The sequence below is a fragment of the Rana temporaria genome, chromosome 6, assembly GCF_905171775.1.
Source record: "Rana temporaria chromosome 6, aRanTem1.1, whole genome shotgun sequence".
Taxonomy (NCBI): Eukaryota; Metazoa; Chordata; class Amphibia; order Anura; family Ranidae; genus Rana; species Rana temporaria.
The window spans coordinates 134,636,188-134,662,128 of NC_053494.1; the positions used below are offsets into that span (position 1 = coordinate 134,636,188).

The 25,941-nt window shown below is 41.4% G+C and overlaps 1 protein-coding gene across 1 annotated transcript in view; it reads right to left on the reverse strand.

Moving 5' to 3' along the window:
• PLCL1 (phospholipase C like 1 (inactive)) overlaps positions 1 to 25,941 on the reverse strand; it is a 383,028-nt gene that overhangs the window by 23,630 nt on the left and 333,457 nt on the right. The window contains exon 5 of the mRNA XM_040357402.1: positions 21,677 to 21,786. Coding sequence (XP_040213336.1) covers positions 21,677 to 21,786 — 110 coding nt within the window. The remainder of the gene's footprint in view (positions 1 to 21,676; positions 21,787 to 25,941) is intronic.

Below are 25,941 nucleotides of genomic sequence, written 5' to 3' on the forward strand. Positions count from 1 at the left end.
ATTTAGCCCAATTTTTTTGTATATTGTGAAAGATGATGTTGCGCTGATGTAGCACCCTCTACCATAGGTAGGTGCATGAGGTGAGGATTTTTGTGTGGTAGCTGCAAGGCAGGTAAATTTAGGCAGGCCTATGCTGCATGCTAGGCCTGCTTGTTTTGATCTGAGGGCAGGGAGTGGTTAGTGTAGCAGTGGGTGTGACCACCTGTGCTTCAGTTCTTGGGCAATGTCTTTTGCTATAATTATTGCTCTTGCTCTGACGATTGTGGCGATACCACACATGTGTGATTTGAACATCGTTTACATTTGCAGGCGTGACTTACATATGCGTTTTCTTATTTCTTTTATTTAGATTTTTTTACACTTAAAAAAAAAAAAAATCTGATTACTTTTATTGCTGTCACAAGGGATGTAAACATCCCTTGTGACAGTAATAGGCAGTGACAGGTACTCTTTTTGGAGGGAATCTGCATTTTGGAATACTAGTGATTTTTTTTAAATCAGCGCCATTGGCAGCCAAGTAAACAGGAAGTGGGTTACTACATCGGAGACACACTCAAACCGATTCCAGCTTTGTTCAGGACTCTGGTCAGCCCGCGAGCGTGCCGGCTGGTCGCTCAGGTCTCCCTGTGGAACAGGAGGCCCAGATGGAGTAGCGGAAGGGGAGGAAGTTGGAACGTCAACTTCCCTTCCCACTCCTTGTGATAACGCCCAAGCGGCTGCTGAGCTGCATCAATTTTTCTCATCAGAAAGCCACCTGCCAGTGGTTAACTGAAGTAGGTAACTGACAATTATGTGATCATGCAATACTGTACCAAAAATAAATGTTTTTAAAGTTTATATGACAAATAGAGTTTTCTTTTGTTTAAAATGTATTTTTATTGATCTTTTTCCCAAATACAATTTTTTTTACAAAAAAAAAAAAAAAAAAAAAAAAAAGAAGTTTACCCCCTTCTCCCCCTCATTTCTCTCCCATATTCTGCTTCATTTATATTTCCTCTTCGTATTTCTCCTGATTTTCATTTATTTATATTCTTTCATCCCTTCCGAGAGCCAAAATCCCATTTTTGCCATATTCCTGGCATTTGACTATTTATGTATCCTTCTCTTTTCTATTTTCTCTCCAATTGAGAGTTTTTATTGTCCTAGCTGCCGTTGTCATGTAATGAAAATGATCCTTCTTGATACTCTTTATAGAATCTGGAATCAAAGATCGTAATGAAATATCTATGTTTAGATTCCTCTCTATTCCCGACACTTTTCAATATATTTCGTGAACTTTTCACAGAAATTTCTTACCAGGTGACAATCATACCTGATGTGGTCCATAGTCCCCCTTTCAACCTTACATCTCCAACAAATATCTGTTTGTCCACAATTTATTTTATTTAACGCTACTGGGCTCCAATACCATCTCATTGCTATTTTGTAATTTCTTTCTTGGTACTTGTTTGCTATAGATGTTTTATGAATTATTAAAAATATTTTCTGCCATTCTATCTCTGACATTGATCTCCCCATTTCCCATGTTTTCATACCTGTAAGCTCTATAATGGGTTCCTGAAGGGAGTAATAAACCATATATCTTAGATAGTTTTTTAATTGATTTTTGTTCATCTATTAAAATGTGTTCAAATTTATTTTTTGGCCTATTAAAGGTAATTCTATATTTGTTGCAATGTATGTTTTTAATTGATGGCTTTCTTTTGGTGGTATTTGATCACCACTTGTTTTTTTATTTTTTGCCCTATAAAGAGTTTATATTTGAGTTTGATATTTTGGATATTACAAGGTGATAGAGGTGTCGTAATATTGAATGAAAAAGGGCAAAGCAGTAGTGGCTGTTTACTTCACAAAGAAAATGCTCCCTTAGCTTAGTAAATCCTGTGCAGGGGTAAAAAAACAAAAACATGAAAACACCATCTCTTCTACAGATATCTGTGTAGCAGTTAGTTGGGGCAGCCTACTGGGAAGATGAAGCTACTGCACTATTACAAAGTATTCGATTATAAGAGCTGTGATCAATATGAACACATAAGTGTTGACCAGCAAGAATGCTGCTAACCCCGAACATAGATGCAACCCATGGATTATGTCAGCACTCTTGCTTGTCTCTGATATTACCTATGACTGCTTTCTCTAGCTAGCTCCATTAACAGTTAGTATTGCCATGGTAACCACAACTATCCAGAGGACAGCTGAACACTATTAAGAAAATGTCTTTCATAGGTAAAAGTGTATTTACCCAGAGGATGATACTTGTGTGTGTGTGTGTGTATATATATATATATATATATATATATATATATATATATATATATATATATATATATATATATATATATATATATATATATATATATATATATTTATTGATTGTCACACTTCTTACTGTAGAGCAGTGGTTCTCAACTTGGGGTCGGGACCCCCTTGGGGGTCAAATGAGGATTTGCCAGGGGTCACCAAAACCTGGGCTGTTCCTGAAGCCCGCGGCCGCCCACTCAGGCTCATCACAGCCGCCCATTCAGTTCACGGCATAGCTGGGCGCAGGGACTAGAGGTCAGCTGACTGGTGAGGAATGTGAAGTGGGAGAGGCTGGAGGAGACCCTATCTGCTGATTTCAGCGTAGGTGTCACTGCCACGAGAAACCACAAAGTTGGAGACACAGTGAGTAACACTACCTGTGATTAGAGTTGCCTTTAAAAGTCCCCACTGCAATTTTCAGATCAGCAGATGACCTTGATCAAGAACACCTAAGTTTGCTGATCCCAACTCCCCACCAGCACTGCCACTGATCCCAACTCCCCACCAGCACTGCCACCCCACCAGGGAGTAAGAGAAGGAATAAAAATAGAGAATACATGGAAGGGAAAGGAAACGAGGGGGAGGAACAAAAAAAAGGGAGAGAAAGAATAAGAGAAAGAACAAGAAAGACGGCTAGAGAGGGATGGTGAAAACAAACAAGAAATGAGGATAGAGAGAAATAAAAGGGAAAGAAAGGAGAACAAAGAGAAAGAGTGGTACATCCTAAAATGCACTATAAGGGGTTTTAATACTGTACGAGTGGAAGGGACTCATGGAGCGCTAAATGTCCGTGGGCTAGGGGCGCAAAATTACTTGTCTTACCTTGGGTGCCGACAACCCACGATAGGAAAATAATTTTACTGTTAGGGGTCACCATAACTTGGGAAATTTTATCATGAGGTCACGGCACTAGAAGGTTGAGAACCACTGCAGTAGAGGATGTAGATTAGTTAAAGGGGTTGTAAAGCTTCGTCTTTTATTTTCTAAATAGGTTCCTTTAAGCTAGTGTATTGTTGGTTCACTTACCCTTTCCTTTGATTTCCCTTTTAAATTTTTTTTTCTTTGTCTGAATTTCTCACTTCCTGTTGCTCCTCAGTAAGCTGTTCTGGCTGACTAACCCCCAGCCAGAACGGCTCGGATGATGGGGTCAAGCTTACTGAGGAGAAACAGAAAGTGAGAAATTCAGACAAAGAAAAAAAACATTTAGAAGGGAAATTGAAGGAAAAGGTAAGTGAACCAACAATGCACTAGCTTAAATTAACCTATTTATAAAATTAAAAAACAAACCTTTACAACCCCTTTAAACACATCAAATTGTTTAATAATTGCTTCATAGCAATGTTAGATGAGCAGCAAATGAAACCTAAAAAGGCTCATTAGTAATGCCATACATGATGGAAAAGGGGACACTCCAATCATTTTGGCCATTGTGCCTTAAAATATATTTAGGTAATTCTAAATCCAAAAAAAAGGCACTATATTATAGTTTACTGATGTGGTGGCTTAGATTTATTTTTTTCTTCAGGCATTTTCTCTTTATTTTCACCAGGTAATCCTTAGAAAAACACTTTATATCCCTTTGTGGCCATACACTTTCGTCATTGTACCTATGGAGGCAGCTATGGTTGTCACACACAGGATGGACAATCATGTTTGTCTTTGTTTATCTCCATTATTTGGCAGTTTTTGGGATTAGTGGCTTACATAAGAAAAATACAGTTGTGTTTTGCCGTTTCTCCAGCTCACAGGAAATGACAATGCTTTCCCAAGTTGTGGGGACCCCTAACAGTAAAATTATTTTCATATCGTGGGTTGAAAGCACCCAAGGCAAGACAAGTAATTTGTGCCCCTAACCCATGGACATTTAGCGCTCCCTGAGTGCCTTCCACTCGTACAGTATTAAAACCCCTTAGGGTACATTTTAGGATGTACCACTCTCTCTATCCCAATTCCTTGTTTCCCCCCCCCCACCCCTCCCTCTAACTGTCCTTGCTCTCTTTTTTTTTCTTTTCTCTCCCTTTTTCTTTGTTCCTTCCTCTCTTATCTCCCTTCCTGGGAGAGCAGCGTGGGCTTCAGGAACAGCCCAGGATTTGGTGACCCCTGGCAAATCATCAATTGACCCCCAAGGGGGTCCCGACCCCCAGGTTGAGAACCACTGTTCTAGATGGATAAGCTTACCACACACTGTACAAATTGATTGTACATTCTCCTTTCAATCTACCAAAAACTACAGTATCTCAAGTGAGTACACCCCTCACATTTTTGCAAATATTTTATTATATCTTTTCATGTGACAACACTGAAGAAATTACACTTTGTAAAGTAGTGAGTGTACAGTGTATATAACAGCATAAATTTGCTGTCCCCTCAAAATAACTCAACACACAACCATTAATGTCTAAACTGCTGTCAACAAAAGTGAGTACACCCCTAAGTGAAAATGTCCAAATTGGGCTCAATTAGCCATTTTCCTTTCCTCTTATTTATTGTGTCTCTAGGACAGGAAGTGGAGGTAAATCTCTCCAACTGGACACAGACAGCAACATATACAATTAGGTTTAACCTTTCCCTAATCTATGCAAAACTGAAAAAAAAAAAATGTTTTATACATATTGTTTACTATTTTTATCTTTAGATAAAACGCAGGAACTGTATGAGGAGAGACAAGCCAGTAGTACCAGAAAAAAGTTAATTTGTTTACAAGTGCCAAAACACTATAAAAGTTCTTCATCCACAAACTTTTTTTATCCATTCCCGGTCATTGTAATGTAGATATGTAAATACATTTCCCCCCCTACCTTGCTCTACAGTCCTTCAACAATCGATTTTATTGCTAGTGACATGATCAGATACACGTACATATTGCTTATGACTGTCGGGTAAAAGGCAGAGCGCCCTATGTTTCAACCTTGTGTACGTAGGGCACCCGCAGAACTGCAATTACCAGGTTGAATGTGGGCTCTTGGAAAGCTAATCATAGAAGTGGATAAGCAGTGACAGGCGAGCTGACGAAGAGACAGAGGGGAAGAGAAGAGCAAAAACACCATACAAAAATGTTAGAGATTTCTCTGTATTCACATAAAAAGTCATATTTGCCTGGAGGTGAACTTAAAGGATCAGAAGGAACCTTATCCTGCAGACACCGAGCTAGACAGAAATGATATCCTGACTAATGTCAGAGGCTCATTTTCTTCTGCCACACATTTTTACATTCTCTTTGGTGGCATTGGTAAACAGCTAGGAAGCACACACTAGGGTCTCCAAACTTTTTACTTTGAGGGTCACATTCTATATTTTACACATATTCATGGGCTGAAAAAATCATTTATAAATAAATCCACAGTAGATGACAAGAATAGAATTTGACTTACTGCTGACAGTGGGGTTGGATAGTGCTCCTGTATCCTTTGCTGGCACTTAAACGCTGGAGCATTATGCAGCCGGCTAAACTTCCAGTGTGCATGAGACTTTACATCTGTCCCCATAATTTTCCCTATTCATCTGTGTCCCCATCATGCTCCCCAAACATCTGCGTCCCCATTGTTTTCCTCACACATCTGTGTCCCCATCAATCTCCCCATTCATCTGTGTCCCCATCAGTCTCCCCGTACTTCTTCCCATTCATCTGTGTCCCCATCATGCTCCCCAAACATCTGCATCCCCATTGTTTTCCTCACACATCTGTGTCCCCATCAATCTCCCCATTCATCTGTGTCCCCATCAGTCTCCCCGTACTTCTTCCCATTCATCTGTGTCCCCATCATTCTCCCTATAAATCTGTGTCCCCATCAGTCTCCCCATTATTCTGTGTCCCCATCAGAGTCTCTATACAGCTGTGTCCCCATCACTCATCAGGGTATCCCCACAAATTGGTGTCCCCATTAGAGCCCCCATCACTCATCAGAGTCTCCCTGCACATTTGTGTCCTCAACACAGTCCACCCAGCCTGCATATATGTGTCCCCATCAGAGTCATCACCTTCCCCTATGCATATTTGTGTCCCCATCACAGCCCACCCCCACCTGCATATCTGTGTCCCCATCAGAGTCATCACCTTCCCCTACGCATATTCGTGTCACCATCAGAGCCACCAGCTTCCCCAATGCATATTTGTGTCACCATCAGAGCTAGCACCCCCCCACATTTTTTATGCCCCCATCAGAGCCATCAACCCCCCACATTTGTGTCCCCATCAGAGCCATAAGCCCCCCGGATGTTTGTGTCTCCATCAAAGCCATCAGCCCCCCATCCCACATTTGTATTCCCACCAGAGCCATCAACCCCTCCTATGTTTGTGTCCCCATCAGAGACATCAGCCCCCCCCCCCCATTTGTGTCCCTATCAAAGCCATCAGCCCCCACACATTTGTGTCCCCACCAGAGCCATCACCCCCCCACAACACATGTTTTTGTCCCCATCAGCCCCCCCCCCCATGTTTGTGTCCCCATCAGAGCCATCAGCCTCCCATCCCACATTTGTGTTCCCACCATAAGCCCCCAAGATGTTTGTGTCTCCATCAAAGCCATCAGCCCCCATCCCACATTTGTGTTCCCACCAGAGCCATCAACCCCTCCTATGTTTGTGTCCCCATCAGAGACATCAGCCCCCCCATTTGTGTCCCCATCAAAGCCATCAGCCCCCACACATTTGTGTCCCCACCAGAGCCATCACCCCCCCACAACACATGTTTGTGTCCCCATCAGCCCCCCCCCCCCATGTTTGTGTCCCCATCCGAGCCATCAGCCTCCCCATAGGTTTTTGTCCCTATCAGAGCCACCCCCCCCACATTTGTGTCCCCATCAGCCCCCCATATATTTGTGTTCCCATCAGCCTCCCCATGTTTGTGTCCCCATCAGAGCCATTAACCCCACACATGTTTGTGTCCCCATTAGAGCTATTCAACTTTTAGAGCTATTCAACACATTTGTAACCATCTCACAGTTCCCCTTTTATGTGTACTTTACAAGCGTGTCTCAAACAAGGATTACACTGGCTGTGCAGACTTACTGAACCTCCAAACTTCCGCCCCGCTGATTTTACACACTGGTTACCAGCAAGGCTGGAGCTCGGAGGTGGCAAGAGGTCTGCACTAAAGCACTTTATTGGCTCCTAGGATGCCCACGGTCCCAGCAGCCAACACAGTGATATGTCGAGGGGGGTTGCGGGACCTGCGCTGCATATTGCGGACAGAAGGATTGAGGACTCCAGCTGTGGGCCTGAAGAAATGTCCTGGCAGGTTGGATGTGGCCCGCGGGCCGTACTTTGGAGACCCCTTTACTAGACCAATGGAAAAATCTGCAGCTTTAATGATGAAGGAAACGATAGTTCCAGCCTGACACAGGGATATTTTAATACAAAAGTACATGCACATGGGCTTTAGTCTCATTCAGAGTGATATTAGGCTCAAGGTGTTGCATTCAGATGCAGTCAAGTTGATTTGGGTTGCTATTGCATTCCCTCTGCTTGCATGGGGAAGATACCCAAGGTAAAATAAGGGTTAAGTCTGGCATTTGCCATGGATTACTGAAGCCCAATGACCACTTATTTTTCTGAAGTACAATAACACTGTACTGAGACAGAAGGCCACTACACAGGAATCTTAAGGAAACATTTAGTATGTGTTTAAACCCACAATATTATAAACTGATGATTCCAAATAACAGTGAATGGATACTTAAATTGGCAAGGCAACAAAAAGCAGTAAATCTCTGCAATACATGCACATATTTTAAGGTTTAACCCTTTTTGAACTGACCTGGAGTGCATCACAGGACAATGAGCAAGCTATAAATCATTACTATCTGGGTTAGGCACTACCTATAGTTTAATGTACATTGGCAAAAGAAACAGACAACAAGTCCTCAGTTTTGTAGCAAGTAGTAAACTCCCTTGAAAGAGGGGTGGGGGGACCTCTGTGTCCTGTGATGTACTTTAAAGGAGTTGTAATGGAAAATGTTTATTCACCTTAATGCAATCTATGCATTAAGGTGAAAAAACATCTGATACTGCCCCCCCCCCCCCCCCCGAGCCCCCTTATACTTACCTGACCCCTCGAAAGTCCCGCGCGCGGTCCCACGATCCTCTTCGCCGCTCAGCCTGGCCATTGGCTGGCTCTGCTATGGCCGCTCGCTGTATCACAGGAGCGCGCCGGCAATTAGTGACCACCATGCGAGCTCTCGCATGACTGTGGTGACTAATTGCGGGAAGGACCAAAGACAGCCGCCGGGGGACCCAGAAGACGTGGATCCGGGGCACTTTGTGCAAAACGAACTGCACAGTGGAGGCAAGTATGACATGTTTGTTATTTTAAAAAAAAAATGTTTCCTTTACTAACGCTTTAAGAAATATATTTTGCAGGCAAGTACAAGAATTAAATTTCCATTGTACATATCGAGACACAGAGCAGGCTATAAATCATGACTACACACAGTAGCCACCATAGGCCCAAAGAAACCACTCCACATACTGCAAAACACTGTGTCCAAAAACAGTATGCTCAGTGGCCCTTGTGTTTACCAGGTGAAAACCCTGGAAGCATAGATTGCAGCCCTGCAAACCTGAGCCACCTACGCTTGATGACCAATAGCCCAAGAGGCTCCAACAGAGGGAGCCTTCACTTGCAAAGGTTAAATCTCATCTTTCAAGCTAAAGGCTTGGGCAATAAGCTGACAAATCCACCACAAAATGGTCGACGTAGTAAATGCCTGTTCCTTCCTAGGACCTTCAGGAAGGATGAACAATTAATCCAGCTGCCTGATTGCAACAGACACTTTCAAATACATCTTGACAGCCCGAACTATATGTAATGCGTGAATGGCTTTGTCTGCTGATGACTGAGGCCTGGAAAAACATAAATAAGGCAAACAAAGTCCTGATTAGGAGGAAACAACTTTCGGCAAAAATAAGGAGGAGGGTTTGAACAGTTTAAACAAACATGGCAAGAGCATACATGTCACCCCTGGCAGCCAGAGGTCCAATATCAGGTCACACACAGTGAACACAGTGAACACAGCCTATAACACACATCCACTAGAAAGGTAAAAGAGAAAGGGCACACACATACAGCTGGACAGATCTAGCCGGAAAAATAGACATAGCAGCTCAATAACAATTTTCCCCTTACCCCCATTAGGGGGCGAGGGGAAAAAAGTACACAACAATTTTAAAGCAACAATAAAATGGATACAAAAATTGGCTTACAGGGACTTGCCAATCTCACCATAGGGTCCGTCTGGGAAAACCAAGATCCAACCTTCATCCATCAGGGTGGGCAAAGTCTAAGTAGACCCTCAGGGACTCAATCTCCCTTTTTTTGGGGCCCCTACCCTGTACAGCACCCTACTAAAAACACCTTGGTCAGTCATTATTGCGAAGAGTTCCAAATACTCAGGGTCCAGCGCCCGAATGGTTGCATTAGCATAAATCCCTACATGTTTATTCAGGTCTCTTGGTAGCGGGACCCCGACACCATCCACCTTAGTGTCCCAGCTGTAGGACTGAATCGGTTAACACCAATCTCCTAATCTCTGTTGGAACCATTAAGAATCTGGTAGCATCATGCAGAGGAGCTGCAACATAGTGACCATCACCTTCAGAAACAAAAACCGTGGAGCTTCCTGAGTAGGAGGGGTTACATAAGGGTACTTCCTGTCTGTTTCTTTTTCCAGTGTCCATTACCCTATAGGTGATGCATAAGCCAGGTTGTCATAATTTACAGCCTGCTCGGTGGAGTCAGCCCTGCCCAGTTGTCTTTAGCTATACTTTTCAAACCCTCCTGCTTTCTTACTCTCCACAGACTAGCTGTTCTGTGGTTGAAAATATGAACTGGGGGGGGCAAATTATCATCCTTCAGGTAACAAAGGAAGTATGCACAGAACAGCAATGTTTTTTTTTTACTTGTCAAACATAATTGAATAAATTATTTCATTGATAAATTTAAAGTGATATTAAAAGGTAATTTTTTTTTTACATAAACAAACATGTTATGTTTAACTGCTCTGTGCAATGGTTTTGCACAAAGCAGCCTCGATCCTCCTCTTCTTGGGTCCCCTGCCAGTGCTCCTGGCTCCTCCTCTTCTCCCAGGCGGCTTTCTATGTGGGCATTTGTGCTTCCTCACTACCAAGTCTCACTCTGAGTGTCCATAAGAATCCCACTGATGTCTCTCAGCCAATGAGGAGGCAGAGACCCGGGAGAGCAGCCGTTCTCCTGCATATTGCTGGATCGCTCACAGCTAAGGGGCCTGCCCTACAGCAACCTCTTAACCTGCTTAGGTTTTATTTAGTTCTAGGAGTGAACTGTACACTCAGTGAATGCATTGGAGGTATATTTTGTCTAGCATATAACAAATACTGTACTAGATATAAAGCCAGTAGAGGTATAATGTGCAAAGTATATACTGTATTATTTATAAAGACAAGGGTTTCAGATAAAATGTTAAAGCTGCACTTTAACAACATCCGCAGATTGTATACATAACCTTGTGATTAATCTCTTCTTTATTATAGCACTTTGTGTGTTTCCAGGAAGAAATCTACATATTTTTATGCACGTCGGTGTGGTTGGCCCTTTATGCTGACACAGACTTTTTCCTTTTGATCTGTTGGTGTGCTTCAAGCAATCAAGCATCCTCACTGTCTGCCAACACCCATGGGGGGGGGGGGGGGGAGAGGGTATACACATTTTTTCCCCTGCTAGTATAGGCTTTATGCAACTGAATTCAATATTAAAGACACATCAGGTAAATAGATTGCAGTGTGATATTTTACAAATAGGCTTAAAAACGGATTGGATTACGGATCCGAGAAAACTGTGGCAGCAAGAATCGTAATTAGTTACTGTAATTCGCCCAGCAGAGGAGATCACATTGGTATTGAGAAAATGTGATTAATTAGTCTAGGCCAGAAAACTCTCTCTCATTGACAGTCCCTCTACTTACGTTATTTAGCATTTTAATGCAATCTAGCAGAGCAGATAAATAATGAAACCATTTTTTTTGGTGATTATGGTATAAATGCCACAGGAGTAAATAAATTTAAGCAGAAATCGAAAATATTAGGCTTTTTACTGCTGTATGTGTCCTAGCTGGGCAAATTCTACTTACTTTCTGTCTAGGTCAGTGGTCTCCAAACCGTTGGCCGGGGGCCAGATGCGGCCCTTTGATTGCCTCTATCTGACCCTTGGGACACCTACTGACACCAATGATGAGGCACCATTTCTCCCACTGACACTATTAATGGGGCACTATTCCTCCCTCTGACACCAACCATGGGGTACTATTCCTCCCATCAAAATCATCGATGAGCAATATTACTCCAACTGACATCAATGATGGAGCACTATTCTTCCAAATTATACCAACTATGGGGCACTATTCCTCCCACTGATGCCAAACATGGGACACTATTCCTCCTTCTAAAACCAATGATGGGGTAGTGTTTATTCCCACTGATGCCAGGACATTTTCTATTCACACTGGCCACAGTCTGGCTGCCTTAAAGACTGAAGGACAGCAAACTGGTCCTTAGTTAAAAAGTTTGGAGACCCCTGGTCTAGGTGATTACACTACAAGTGTAAGTTCAGCTTTAGCCAAAAAGCAAATTCTGATGATTGTATAGCAACATTATGCACTAAACCTACCTACCAGCCAGGCTCCCTTTCTGTTTGAAGGATGTAGTCTAAAACTGAAATTAAAAGAAGCTTCCTAAAATCCTCTGTATCATGCAATGGCTCCATTCCAAATAATAGTATGGACAAAGCAGCCATTGGGACCAATGCCCCATAGTGCCTGGTCCTGTTTTTTTTGGGCTGCACATGCGCAGCGTGTATGGTTGCTTATGATAAGCTCAGAAGCTTGCGACAAGAAAGCATAAACTGCGCAAGACACAGGATAATAGGGATTGAGATGGAATTTTCTTTTTAAAAAGGATATACCGTAAGTTTATTTTATTTCTTTATTTAGTACATATTAGACGCTTTTTTAAACTTTAATCAGATAAATATGAAATATTGAATATTCAAATTTCCATATTAACATGAATTCCAGGTTCAGGTCATAAATGGGGAAATAACATCTGCCACAATGGAGATTAAGCCCTGTCATCTTCTGGCACTAATGCCCACACCCTGTCATTTAAATAACTGTCAAATACTTTTCCTTCTAGGATTAGAAGCTCCGGCATTGGATGGCTGAATTACAGGGTTGGAAACTATTTCTGACTTGGGCAGAAGTTGAGTATCTATGTACAGACTGATCCACTGGGGCTCTATAGCATGGGTGCTCAACCTGTGGCTCTCCAGCTGTTGCAGAACTTCAAGTCCCATCATGCCTCTGCCTTTGGGAGTCATGCTTGTAACAGTCAGTAGCTTGCAATGCCTCATGGGAATTGTAGTTCTGAAACAGCTGGAGAGCCACAGGTTGAGCACCCATGCAGGGATAGATGAATGAGTTTGAAATAAAAAACAGGATCTTTCTTGCATTTCAGGGATGTTGCTTTAGAAAAAATTTCCGCCAGTTCAGACTCACTTTAAGTCGAACAAAAGTGAAAAAATAAATAAAAGGGGGGGGGACCAGTATTCATCTTTCCAAATATGAAAAAAATATATATTTTTGCTCTATACCATCTATCATTCCTTCTCCTCCCACTGCACAGCAATGACTTTAGTATTAATTCAGTTCAAGGCACCATTAATATTTGTGCCCTAGGTAGTATCTGCTGGCAAGCTACACAGGCGCTACTAGCCCCTTCATCGGTCATTAGCGGGGGGTTAAAGGCGACCCGCTAGTGGCCGAAAAGCTCTGCTAAAATGAATGTAAAGCAGTGCTAGAAATAGCGGTGCTTTACCGCCGACGACCTCTGCCTCAGTGTGAACGTGCCCTAAAGGCACATATAGCAGCACTTGAAACCCTAATTGGGTTCTAATAACAAGACACCCTCTGCTACCCAAATAGACTATCTTTAAGCTCAAAATGCCTAAAACTATTGTAAAAGTCAAAGGTCAAAAATACCAGACAGTAGGGCTATTTGTTTTCCAATTTTTTTTTTTTTTTTTTTAACAATGTACATTTTCAGGTTCTACTTGCTTCTATTTCTTGTATTTATTTCCTTTCAGTACTGCCACAATACACAATATTTCAGGCAGGCGTAGAAAAGGTAGTCAGTTGAAGCATACTACAGCAAAAAAGAATGAGAGCGAGTAGAGCCAATAGGGTGTTCATGCAACAATTTTAACACATATTCATTATATATTACGTTCAGTAATATTCACGGTCTTATGTCACTAGCAAAGACTGCACCACACTCCTTTTCTGGTCTTACATCTCCTAATGGAAGTTTTCAGAATCACTTAGGAGCTCTGTTTTTTGTTTCACTAGTTTATAAACTTTTATCACCTAGTCCATCTCTATGACAATTTGATTTTGCCAATGTCTGCTTTCCATCATACTTTATTAGTATGTTGACATAGAAATTGGCAGGGTGGTTGGCTGTTACTAAACAACCAAGAAACTGAACTTGTTCTTATGGTTCTATAAGTGGCCCAACACACTATATTAGTATATGTACCTTTAACTGTAGGAGGAAAGCCCCCCCCCACCTTCCTTAAAGTGTCACCAAACCTACATCATAAAAAGCTATCAACAAATGTTGTATTATATGCTGTTCATACTCACCGTCTTTTTGAGATACATTTTCTGTATTCTGCAAAAAAAACAGATGTTCCTGCTGTTCTTTCTCTCCACCTTATGTTTATGCCCCCAATGCAACTAGGGATTTTGCAACTGTGGTGGCATCTCTGCACTTGCAAATTTTTCATTGAGTTTCTATGCCAAGCATTTCCTCCCCACATCTGAGCATATAGTCACACATTTGGCCATATACACAGTGGTAAATGACTGTCCACTCACTCCCTCCCTCCCTCCTTCATGCCCAATAATCAGCTAAGCACAATGGGGGCGGGATATTATATGAAGATGTATGGAGGCTTCACCTCCTTCCTATTCTAAGACACAAATATACTTTTGTAGGACAATATAAAACAAACAGTCTATTAATATTCATTATTTCTTTTTACTCTGTATTCCAAAGACTTTTTTTTTTTTAAAGCAGAGGTTGCGCGGTTTAACGATTTTTAACTGTTCGATTCAATGCATAGTAAAACATATTACAAATTGACACTCACTTGCTAGCTGATTCAAATCGTATTGCCTCGTTTTCTGTCCTAAAGAAGAACTTTTAAAATTACATCCAGGCATTCTCCATCTTGCTTATGGGCATTGTGAAGCCCACAAGCAAAGACTTCCTGGATGCGGTGATGCGACCCTCCCATGATGCACCGCATAATCTCGCGCTTGCGCGGTGTTAATGGCGACCAGCGCGGGGAACACAGACGGCGACCAGCGCGGGGGACAGGACCCAGAAGCTACATAGAAAACCACTGGATAAAGGTAATCATTGAGCTACGTGGGAAAAAAAACTATTGTTTCTACATGTACTCAGCCTGCGGTTTGTAGTAATATAAACTTCAAATTTAGGGTGAACCTCCGCTTTAACATGTGACCAGCAGCAGAGGACTGGACACTCCTCCTTTTTAGGTTTCCCTGCAGGCTGGGGAAGATCTGGGTCATGTGTCAGCTGTATATCGATTAGGAAAAGGGTGTTTGTTTTTATTAAAATAATTACAGTGCCATCAACCACACAGAAAAAGAAAGGACAATGTAAATTAAACAGTGTGTGCTTAGTATCATTTTAACCTCAGGTCCCAAACAGAGAAATTTCCTCTTAGATGGTGGTCACCAAAAGAAATGTCCCCATTGGAAGATTTCTCCCTATTCCTGTTTTGGCAACAGCTTAAATTTTGGGATTTTCTGTTTTTTGAATACTTTCATTTTCAGAGACAATGGTTACCAGGACAAATAGTGAGAATCTACCCTAGCATTGACGAAGACAGCAAACAAATCTAACAAGGGTTTTAACTTTCCTCACTCCATCCATAATTTTTTTGGGCTTTAGGTGTACCTCAAGACCCGGACCATTATGCAGGTTAGGGACCTTGCCCCTTTTTTGCGATTCGGCACTGCGTTGCTTTAACTGACAATTGCATGGTCGTGCAACGTGGCTCCCAAACAAAATTGGCGTCCTTTTTTTCCCACAAATAGAGATTTCTTTTGGTGGTATTTTATCACCTCTGCAGTCTTTATTTTTTGCGCTAAAAACAAAAATAGAGCGTTTTTTTTCCCTCAGTTTAGGCCGATACATATTCTACATATTTTTGGTAAAAAAAAATCGCAACGATTGATTTGTGCAAAATTTATAGCGTTTACAAAATAGGGGATAGTTTTATTGCATTTTTATTTTTTTACTACTAATGGCAACGATCAGCGATTTTTTCGTGACTGCGATATTATGGCCGCCGGCGCGGTCGCGACCCCACGGCTAGGCTTAACGAGACACGTACGCGATTGTGCCCAGCCATGCCATTTTGCCGACGTATATCGGCATGAAGGGGTCCTTAAGTGGTTAAATAACCATTAAAACAAACTTACAGCATTAGCACTTTTAAAACCACTTCAGGATACAGATAGTATATTGACTATCTCTCTTCTTATAAAGGCTTTGATTGGCTATATGCTTCATATATACTGAATGAACTAAATTAAGCATCTGTTTTACAAGTACAGTAACTACTGGCACGCACCAGGCAAAGTACAAATGCATTGAAGAGAGCTGTTATTTCTGACCGCAACTTCAAAAAAATGCTAGTTATGTGTCTCTCACACTGATCTTCTCGCATCAATATGCATGAAATATGTAGAAAGGACTGAAAGAAAAGAAATATGTAGAAAAGGACTTCTAACCTCCCTGATCTACATACTTGATTCTGCGCTAGTGTTTAAATAGGACCTGTTCTCCATGGATCATTAAATGTACTGTACATAAAAAAACAAATTCTATATATTCAGGCCCAGTGTTTGGCCAAAGACCCTGACTCTAGCCAACCGCAGTCATTCGAAAGCCATCTTGTTGTGTGATCTTACTTCATACACAGCCAAAAGCATTCTGGTTACATAGGACACGTGTGCTCCAATGGAAAGATTAGAATAGCTGCCTGTTAGAATTTGGATCTGCAAAAATGGCACAAAAATTCCCTTCTGCCACAGCCATGATTTTTAAAAAAGGGAACGATTTACCAGATCAGAAATCATCTGAAAATATGCTCCAGCCGAAGTCCTACACATACATGTGCACAAGGGTTACATCTGCCATTTTTTCTATTTATAGAAGATGCCTCCACATTTTTTGGGAAAATATGAACTTGAAACACCCGATATTCCGATAGTGAGAGGTCCTCAAGCTTGCAGAACAATTTCTGTTTATGCGATTTAATAAAAGCACTTCAGTAATAGACAGGTGCTTAGCTCTCTCAATACACATGCCGATTGGCACTTAGGTCTTTTGCTGCTAATGAGCCTGAAGGATGTACAAGGGGATTGATGTGTTCTTCACCTGCCCTGGCGTGGGCAGATACATTGGTTTTAATTTATCCTATCGATTTATTTGAGACCAATAGTGGCAAAAATAAAATGACTCCAGTGTAGATTTTTTTTAAATTTATGCTTAATTAACTCCCATGCTATTCTTATTTGACGCATCAGTAAAAAACTGTAAACCTCATAGATCTCATCCCACATGTTTCATCACGTAGTCACATCACATGAATACATCTCACAAATATTAATTATATTTCTAAAGCATGGGATTCTGAGCGATTTCCTTCCAAGCTCAGGTTCTTATGTTTGGATTGGTTAAATCTTTTACTGATTTATGGGAAACATTGTAGTAAAGGCGTAAACGTGTTTCCAAGGAATTTGTAAAATATTTAATCAAAGTGTGGGAACTAAAGAATTAGAATCCGCTAGGATCCCATATTCTAAAATAAGTATCTATTCATTCTGTGCACGGAAGCCACAAAATACAGACACTGACATTTGTTTCCACACATTTTCTGACTGTGGTTATTTAATAAATAGAACACCCAGTGTGGAGCATGACCTTTAAAGAATAGTTAGTTCGATTTTTTATAATAAACTGGACAAAGAGAGGGATTTTTGTTTTTGGTTTAGATTGTTTTAATAGCATTTCTTTTTAAACTTAATTCTATCATGGTAAAAATTTAGGTGACCCATTAAAAGAGTTGTAAAGTAAAAAATTGTTTTTGCTGAAATGACTGTTTACAGGGTATAGAGACATAATAGTTAACCGATTCCTTTTAAAAATGATTAAAAATAGATAAAAATCAATCATATAATGTACCTGCAGTTTCTAGTTTCGTTTTTGCATGTTGTTTCCTGCTTCTGTGATGTACAGAGCCACAGAGCCAATACAGGGCAGTGATGGTTTGGAAAACGAAACTGATTGGTGCTGTGAGGTTTTAGACGCACAGTAATCACACCTCCTTGATTAGTGACCACAGAGAGAAAGCTCCCAGTACTGTGGTCATCAGGAAACGGACAACCAGGAAGTGTGGAGATCAGAGAAGAATTACAGCAACTTGAGAGCAAAAACGAACAATAAGGACATGAAAACAGCACTGCATTAAGGTAAAGGAAGCTATTAAGATAAAAAAAAAATCCTTTACAAACCCTTTAAATTTAATATTACATAACTAGAAAGTGTAAATTAAAGAAATTAGAATACTACAGGGACAAACTTTTTTTTTTTTTTTGGATAGATGGATGGATTGGGGTTAGAAACTTCTTTCAGGTTTTTAATGCTATCTGTGTCCTGGAAATGAAACAAACACGTGAGGAAATCTCATAAAAGTAAGAAGAAATCCCTCTTGACTGTTGTGCCTGTAACATGTATTCCCACTTGAAGGCCTTCCCTCTACACCTTTTCTGATGACCGATAACTAAAAAGTTTCAGATTTGCACTCACTTTTTCCCCCAATGACAGCAGTTGAAAGCACTTAAAGGCAAACTTCACCCTGCCTGGCTAAAGTTAAATGTAGACTCTCCATCAACGTTCTCCTTGCATCTTTCTCCTTCCACGCAGTAATCTTCAAACTCCTGTTTGCATGTGCAGACACGTCGCTGCAGGTCTCTGCACATGTGTGGTCTCCCCCATATATTTGGGACCTGCAGCACCCCTGCACAGTGAAATTCCTGTAGGTAGTGAGGTCAATTGTTCGATCAGCCTTGCCTAGGTAAAGTAGCAGCCTGCACTAAATAAAACTTTTTTTTTACAGCAGTGGGGCAGTCCGTCTTATGAATAAAGGTTACCATTAAGATGAGGGTGACTTTCCCACTAGCGAAACAAAGACATCAATAAAAATCTGTTTACAATTTTAACACTTCCCTATTCTATCCAAAAAATGAAACGAGTTTTGTCTGAAGTTCCACTCTAGTGGTTTTTTTTTATAAATAAATTATACACAAGGAAAGGTTTCTTATGTATAATTGTGAAAATGTGGAATATACTTCAACAGCTGGATCAGGCGAGCTCAGTAGACTGCTTAAAAAAGGCTTGGATTATTTCCTAAATGTACATAATATAATTTGATACTAACATTTATATGTAAAGTTGATCCAGGCAATATCCAATTGCCTCTTGGGGCATCGGGAAGGATTTTTTTTCCTGCTGGAGCACATTGGATCATGCTTTACTGTTTTTTTTTGCCTTCCTCTGGATAAACTTTGGGTATAGGATTGTGTATATAGGATTGTATGATTTTTGAACTAGATGGACCAGACTAACTGTAACCATGTATGTAAGGCAAGATGTATCCATCCCACAATCATTGTCACTGCTCATTTCTGTGTAAATAGACTTCTATTTATTTAATATGAGAAAATGTAATAGCATTTAATATAAATAAACCTAGCATATATTTCTATTCATATAAATCTACATTAATTTAGTCTCCATATATAATAAACAGTGGAATGATCTAAAGCAGGTCTGTCAAGACACAAAAAGACCACATGATCTACCTAAATATATATATAAAATAAACATTAAAGTTCTCCATTTCACTTATGAAGAAAAAAAAAATCACTGATTGATATCAGGCCAAGGAACGCTGTTTTCAATAGACAAAAGTCTACATTATAATAGAGAATTTCAACTAATTGAAAAGTGTGTTCTTTACAGGAAAATTAGTCTGTCACACATCAATAAATTGCAGTATTCAAATGTCAGGAATAAACGCTTGTACTGATCTCTCTTTATACTGCCTATTATACACTGCCATTCTGAATGGGAAAGGTAAAACATATACTGAAGATAATAATGATATCTTATAGTTAACTGCTCCCTTGGGAGCCTCTTCTCAAAAAGTGAACATGTTATACACTGCTTAGACATTAGATTAAAACTATTAAAATATCATTCAGATGCTTTGCAAAAATGGAAGTAAATATTCAGTAAGGATGCATTATTTTCATTGCAAAAACTCAAGGTAGATTATAATTTGGATGGAAAGTGTATGCACAAACACTCACAGAAAATGTTAACTTCCTTTGAAAATATATTTATAGAAACACATTAGTTAAAAGGTATTATAATATTTGCTTTACTTTTAGAGGCGGTGCTGGATTTATAAGGGGGCAATGGGGCTACTGCCCCAGTCCCTTTGATAGAAGTTATATAAAATAAAAAATAAAAAAATAATATAAAACATACAATAATAAAAAAAAAAATCCTCTCTTTTATTAAATGTATCTTGAGAAGTAATAATTTGCCTGCCACCCTCTGTAAAAGGTTTTACTCTGGACTGGTATATTGTATCGTTTTTAAAAACAAGTGAACCACACGTGCGCTCTCAAGGAAGGTTGGCCCTATGACTGCGTGCATGTGTGTTTACGTATGACCTCAGAATGACGCTGTGTCATGCATTTTGGAAAGGTGTCATTGAGAATGTAAACCAACTCTTTGAATGAGGGATGGAAGAATGGAAGAACTGCGCTTAGAGACTGCTAAGCTGGCAACAATTCACTAGACATATAGTGCAAAGAAATGTATATACAATAATGTGGAGCTCATGATAGTGAAAAAAATAAAAAAACAGAACATACATACACATATATGGACCTAGGTTTCCCAAGGTATATGGAAACATTAAAAATAAATGTGAATGAACAATTGAGGATGAAAAAAATAAGTGAAAAAATATGTGAGCAATGAATGAACATCATGTAAATCTCATATAGGAAGAAAAAAAATCACATGTGATGTTTAAGGTGAATAAGACTTGGGGCCAGATTCAGAAAGATCAGCGGATCTTTCTGCTGGTGTAACGTAACTCATTTACGTTACGCCGCCGCAAGTTTTTCAGGCAAGTGCTGTATTCACAAAGCACTTGCCTGTAAAGTTGCGGCGGCGTATCGTAAATTACCCGGCGGAATTAAAATTCGGCGGGTAGGGGGCGTGTATCATTTAAATGATGCGCGTCCCCGCGCTGAACGAACTGCGCATGCGCCGGCCGCGACTGAATCCCAGTGCGCATGCTCCAAATGACGTTGGCAACTCGTCATGCTTTTGTCGTTTTTTGTCCCGTTTTAAATTTTTTTGCATTACACCTGTAAGGGGCCCCTGCCCCCCCCCCCCCCCGCTTATTATCTCACATAAGGAGAGAAGAAATTACATTTGTTTTTTTTGTCAGCACCCCCCCCCCCCACCCAGTTCCCTGCCTAAAGCTGTGTAAGGGGTCCCAAAATGTGTGATGAACATGAATTGCACACGTATTGACAGGCGGTCATATCAGCTCCATAAAAAAGAAATGAGGCTCACAAGTACAGGAAAATTTACATTACAAAAGTCAAGCTTTAGATATCTGTTAAAAAAATAGTATAGATTAAATACGAGCATTGGATCTCTTGTACTGTGCTCATTTATTCTAGATCACATTTTGCAATTTCACTAAATATTTAAAGTGTTTGTAATAACAGTGTGTTAATTGTGATAGCAGTGATTCTTGATTACCTGGCTGATCGTGCATCTTTCGGTTATCCTGTTAACAAACTGACCATGCTAGCATGGAAGCTGATCCATGCTAGCGTGGTCAGTTTACGTCATTTGTCATCAGATGACACAATGCCACTGGGTAAGATTACATTTCATCACCTTGGAAACGCTGACACCCGGCAGCATTACATCACTTCCTGCAACAAGGTCTGCCTGACTCTAACCTCCCACCTGCAGGTCTGTAAAATGCAGATCTGGAAAGAGCAGTCATGTGACTTGCATATCAACAGAATAATAAAGAGCTACAGGCCTTTTTTTAATGTATGCTAGCATCTCTCCAAAACTGCTTTTCTCAATAATTAACTTTAAAAATCACTTTAAGGCAATGAGCTGCCAGATGGTCATCCCCACCTACCTTTAATACAGTGATGTTCCAGGCAAAGCTTTCTATTGCTTTACTTAGTTTCCGTCCTTTCAGTCCTTCTTTTGTCCCCAGACTATGCAAGTCTTCATGAAATTCCATTCCTGCACAAAAAAGTGAATAAAAAAAATTCTGAAATGAACCAAGCAGGACTTGTGTACGCAAACAACTGTTGCCTAGTCAAGTCACCTCACCCACCAAGTGATGAGATTGTATCCCTTGGTATACTAACCATGTGCTTTGTTGTTACGTATATTAAACTCCACATAGGTGATTCATACAAAGAAGTAGTTATTTGTAATAACATAAATGCATGACCTACATATGTAGTCAGCAGGACCCTTAAAGGATAAATACACGGAACTGTATGGTTGGGTTAAGGCTGATGGTAATATATTATAATACTTGTCTAATGCAGGATACCTATGAGATATAAACAGCAGTTCTCAGCAAAAGAGCATTCATACTTGTGATGTAGAAACATCAGCATCCAGGCAGAAGTTGGGAAACACCCATCTGTTCAACTCTTGCGCTTTCATGTCAGTGTTCATGTTGTAACTATCAATGCTCCTCCTAGCCAGGTAATATAGAGACTGGGATAGCGAAGACGCCAGAGAGAAGCTGGGGGCCAGAAAGGCATGCCAATGCTTTACATACTGAATCTTGTCCTCTTCTGGCTTATGGCACATAATATGACATCAGGGAAATAAGATGGTAATGAAGGACACTCTTTCGCTTGCTGGGGTAAGTTAGGCTGCTGCTGTGTTAAATATCTCCAACCTATTTAGGTATGGTTTACACAACTGTACTTTGGTAGAGGGGTGTTGATTAATTCTCAGAAACTACAATCACCATAGTTCGCTTTTTTGTTCTCATTTTGCACAACTTACAGTGGCACCTCTTGTACATCTATAAGGTCTCTTTATCACTGGTGGCCTGGGAGAGGTGGTTAAAACAGGAGGCTTAGCAATGGTTATACAGTCCCCGGGCCTCCCACTGGCATTTTGCATTACAGCCTGACTGGGCTGTACACATGCTGCGGCCGCAATTCTTTACTTCATGAACGTCATGCATTAGTTCGCAGCCGTGATATTTTTAACTTGGACTGCAGAGATTGACAGGTGGCACAGCCTGTCAAACTTGCCTTATGGGATCAATTGGGCTGCATGCAATTATGAGCTTAACACTTGGCTCGCAGCTGCAATGCAGTCCTGCAGTGTAAAATTGTCATTAAGTGATTTAAAAAAAAAAAAAAAAAAAAAAGACAGTAGCACCTCCTTAATGTGTGCCTGTCACTGCTATACCACCCCAGACTGCTTTTCAGGGGTCAGTAAGCATTACCGTTAGTGTGAAAGAGCACTTAAAGTGCCTACTTACCCCTACAGTCAATTTTTTCATGTCATATCCCCATACCAACCTCATTCCCCATATCAAACTCATGATCAGCTGATAAATATTCTTGGTGACCACAGCCCTTCTAACAAATGCATACTGAGCAGTGCTCGGCAAGGTACATACAGTAGCTAAAACAACCCAGTCAGGAGGCTGAAAAAAGGTAAGAAACATTGGTCATCATGGTTCTGTTCATTAACGCTGTACTGTATCATATAATGACAATGTTTCCTTGAGACTTATTCAAATATTCCAGAGATGCCAAACCTGGACTGACTGGAAATGTTGTATTATGTTTTATGTTTTTTATTTTGTACAGAAGACTTCCCCACCCCAGCGCCAATGTCAACTGAACAGTGCTCCTATTTTTTCTGACCTGGGAGCCCATATAGTAATATGGTACAATAATGGAATTGAGAACAAAAGCATGCGTTTTGTTTATTATGAGATGTTGCATGTCACTGTATTTTTTTTACACTTTCTACAGATACTGCCTATATGGAAGGAGCTGAAAGTGTATGTCACCTACAGTATATATCCAGGCTAAGTTGAACCTACTATTTTTGAAGCAAACTTTTTTTTTATTGTGATACATGGTACATAAAAGTACAATAGTTCAGCAGATCAAAAAAGGGGTAAGCAATCTTTACCATATCATGTTGAATCCTTGCAGTATATGCAGTTGAATACATATGGCGTACACAGCAAATCTAACAAGTATGTTGTGGAAGCAATCAAACAGTATCAAGGCTAAGTGGAAAAAATAAAGAAATGGAAAATGGGGGCTCAGTGAGTAATTATACATTACGCACAGCAATCCTAGCCATTCTCTGTGCACAATAAAGGCCATGTGGGTGCAGCAGCACGTCACTCCAATTTTCATGTCTCTTTCAAGAACAGTGATTGCAAGGTGAGGTATGGGTTAAAACAGGGGTCCCCAACCCTCGGGCCACTACTGGCACATGGCCTGTTGAAAAGCAGGCTTTCCTCCTAACCTGTGTCTACTCACCTGTGTCATCCTATCAGCAGGGTAGGGAGCGGCAGGAGCTGAAGAGCAGTCGTCTTTTCATATTAACAAGCGGGTAACCACAAACATGTTATACTTGCCTCCGCTGTGCAGTTGGTTTTGTACAGAGTGGCAGAGATCTTCCTCTTCCGGGGTCCCTCAGCAGCACTCCAATAGCTGCGCTGCTATCAATCTAACCAATCAGGACATGGGACACATGTGCTCGTTCCCGTTTTGGGAAACACAGGTAAGTATAACGGGGGCTTGGGGGCTGCTGAGTGACAGAAGGTTTTTCAACTTAATGCATAGAATGCATTAAGGTGAAAAAACACGAGGGTTTACAACCCCTTTAACATAAGTTGGGCAGCCCCTGTCCTTCATCCAGATCTCCACCCCCTGCCCGGGGGCACAGGGGGCTGTCTGATTTTACTTCCCCACCGACGGTCCAGGGTCTTGGATCCTGGGATTGCCTTAATGCCAATCTAACACTGGCACCCCCTGTGTCCCCACTGGGAGGTTACCTATGGTTCCTGCCTGGAGAACAGGCAGCCTTTTTTCGGCCCTTGGGTAGATGACGGTAGCGCCAGATGTGGTAAACTTATGCAGGACGGTAAGTTGGTACCCCTGGAAACTCTCCGGGACCGGACTGGGAGTTTTCCTATGGACTTTTGTCGCTACAGGCAACTCCAACATTTTTTTTAAGACACAGGGAAGTGCCATTCTCTACCCGTGCGCCCTTCGAACATCAATTCATAGCAGAGGAACCGGTCCCAGAACCTGGTCTCTGAACTCTACCACCTGCTTAGTTCCGCTGCTTTAGTAGTGAAGCCTACATACATCAGGGCCTGGGAATAGGACTTGGAGACGGTTTTTACCCCCACCCAAATATCTTCCCTCTACCAACTTACTCGATCTAGCTCTATCGACTCTAAAGACGCAGGAAACAAACTACAAAACACTGCTGCGCTGGTACCGTGTACCAGCGGATCTAGCAAGAATCTACTCATCCACGTCAAATCGATGCTTGAGGGGCTGCGGTCACAGGGGCACCCTTCTGCACATTTGGTGAGACTGCCTGGTAGTTAGACCCTACTGGGAAGACATCAAGTCCCAAATTAAAGAGATTATGGGCATAGACATCCCTCTCTCTCTGGTTCACTTCCTGCTATACATTCTGCCCATGCCAGTGAGCCAGTACAGGAAGTGTGCTGCCTCACTTACTTACTGAATGCAGCTGAATGGCTACTTCACATATATTGGAAGCGCCCACAAACTCCAGGTAGGGAGGAATGGCGTTGTAAGGTGAGTGACATCAGGGAGGCAGAGGATTGGATTGCCACCTGCAGGGGCACCCGGGACCGTTTCTCTGCAACTTGGTCGACCTGGACTGCACATGTCTCAGATCCAAGTCATGTGTCCTCCAGCTTGGATGTGGCCCTGTTGAAGCTGGTGGAGCTGTCCCTCAAGGGACAGCCTCGAGGTTCACAAGTGGGTTCAGAGGGTTGAAACATACTAGAATACACCACGGTCATTAAGCTGATAGCGGGAGTTCTCTTTTTTTTCTTTTCACCATCCATTTCTATTTATGTTTCAACCTGCCAGGGCCGTCTGTCTAACGGCGGTCCACCTGTTAAGCACCAGGTGATGGGTGAGATGTGGATGAGCCGACTGGCCCGACAGATTTAGGCAGTCTGCCACCATGAGACACCCCCGATTTTTTCCGGGGATCAGCACTTTTGTGCCACCATTGTGCAGATGCCTTGACTTGGTGGGGCACGGGGGGAGACGCGTAGCGGGAAGACGTTAGCTGGAGGCGTATAGTCGTCCCCCTCCCCTTGCACGTGCCCGCCTGACTTACCCC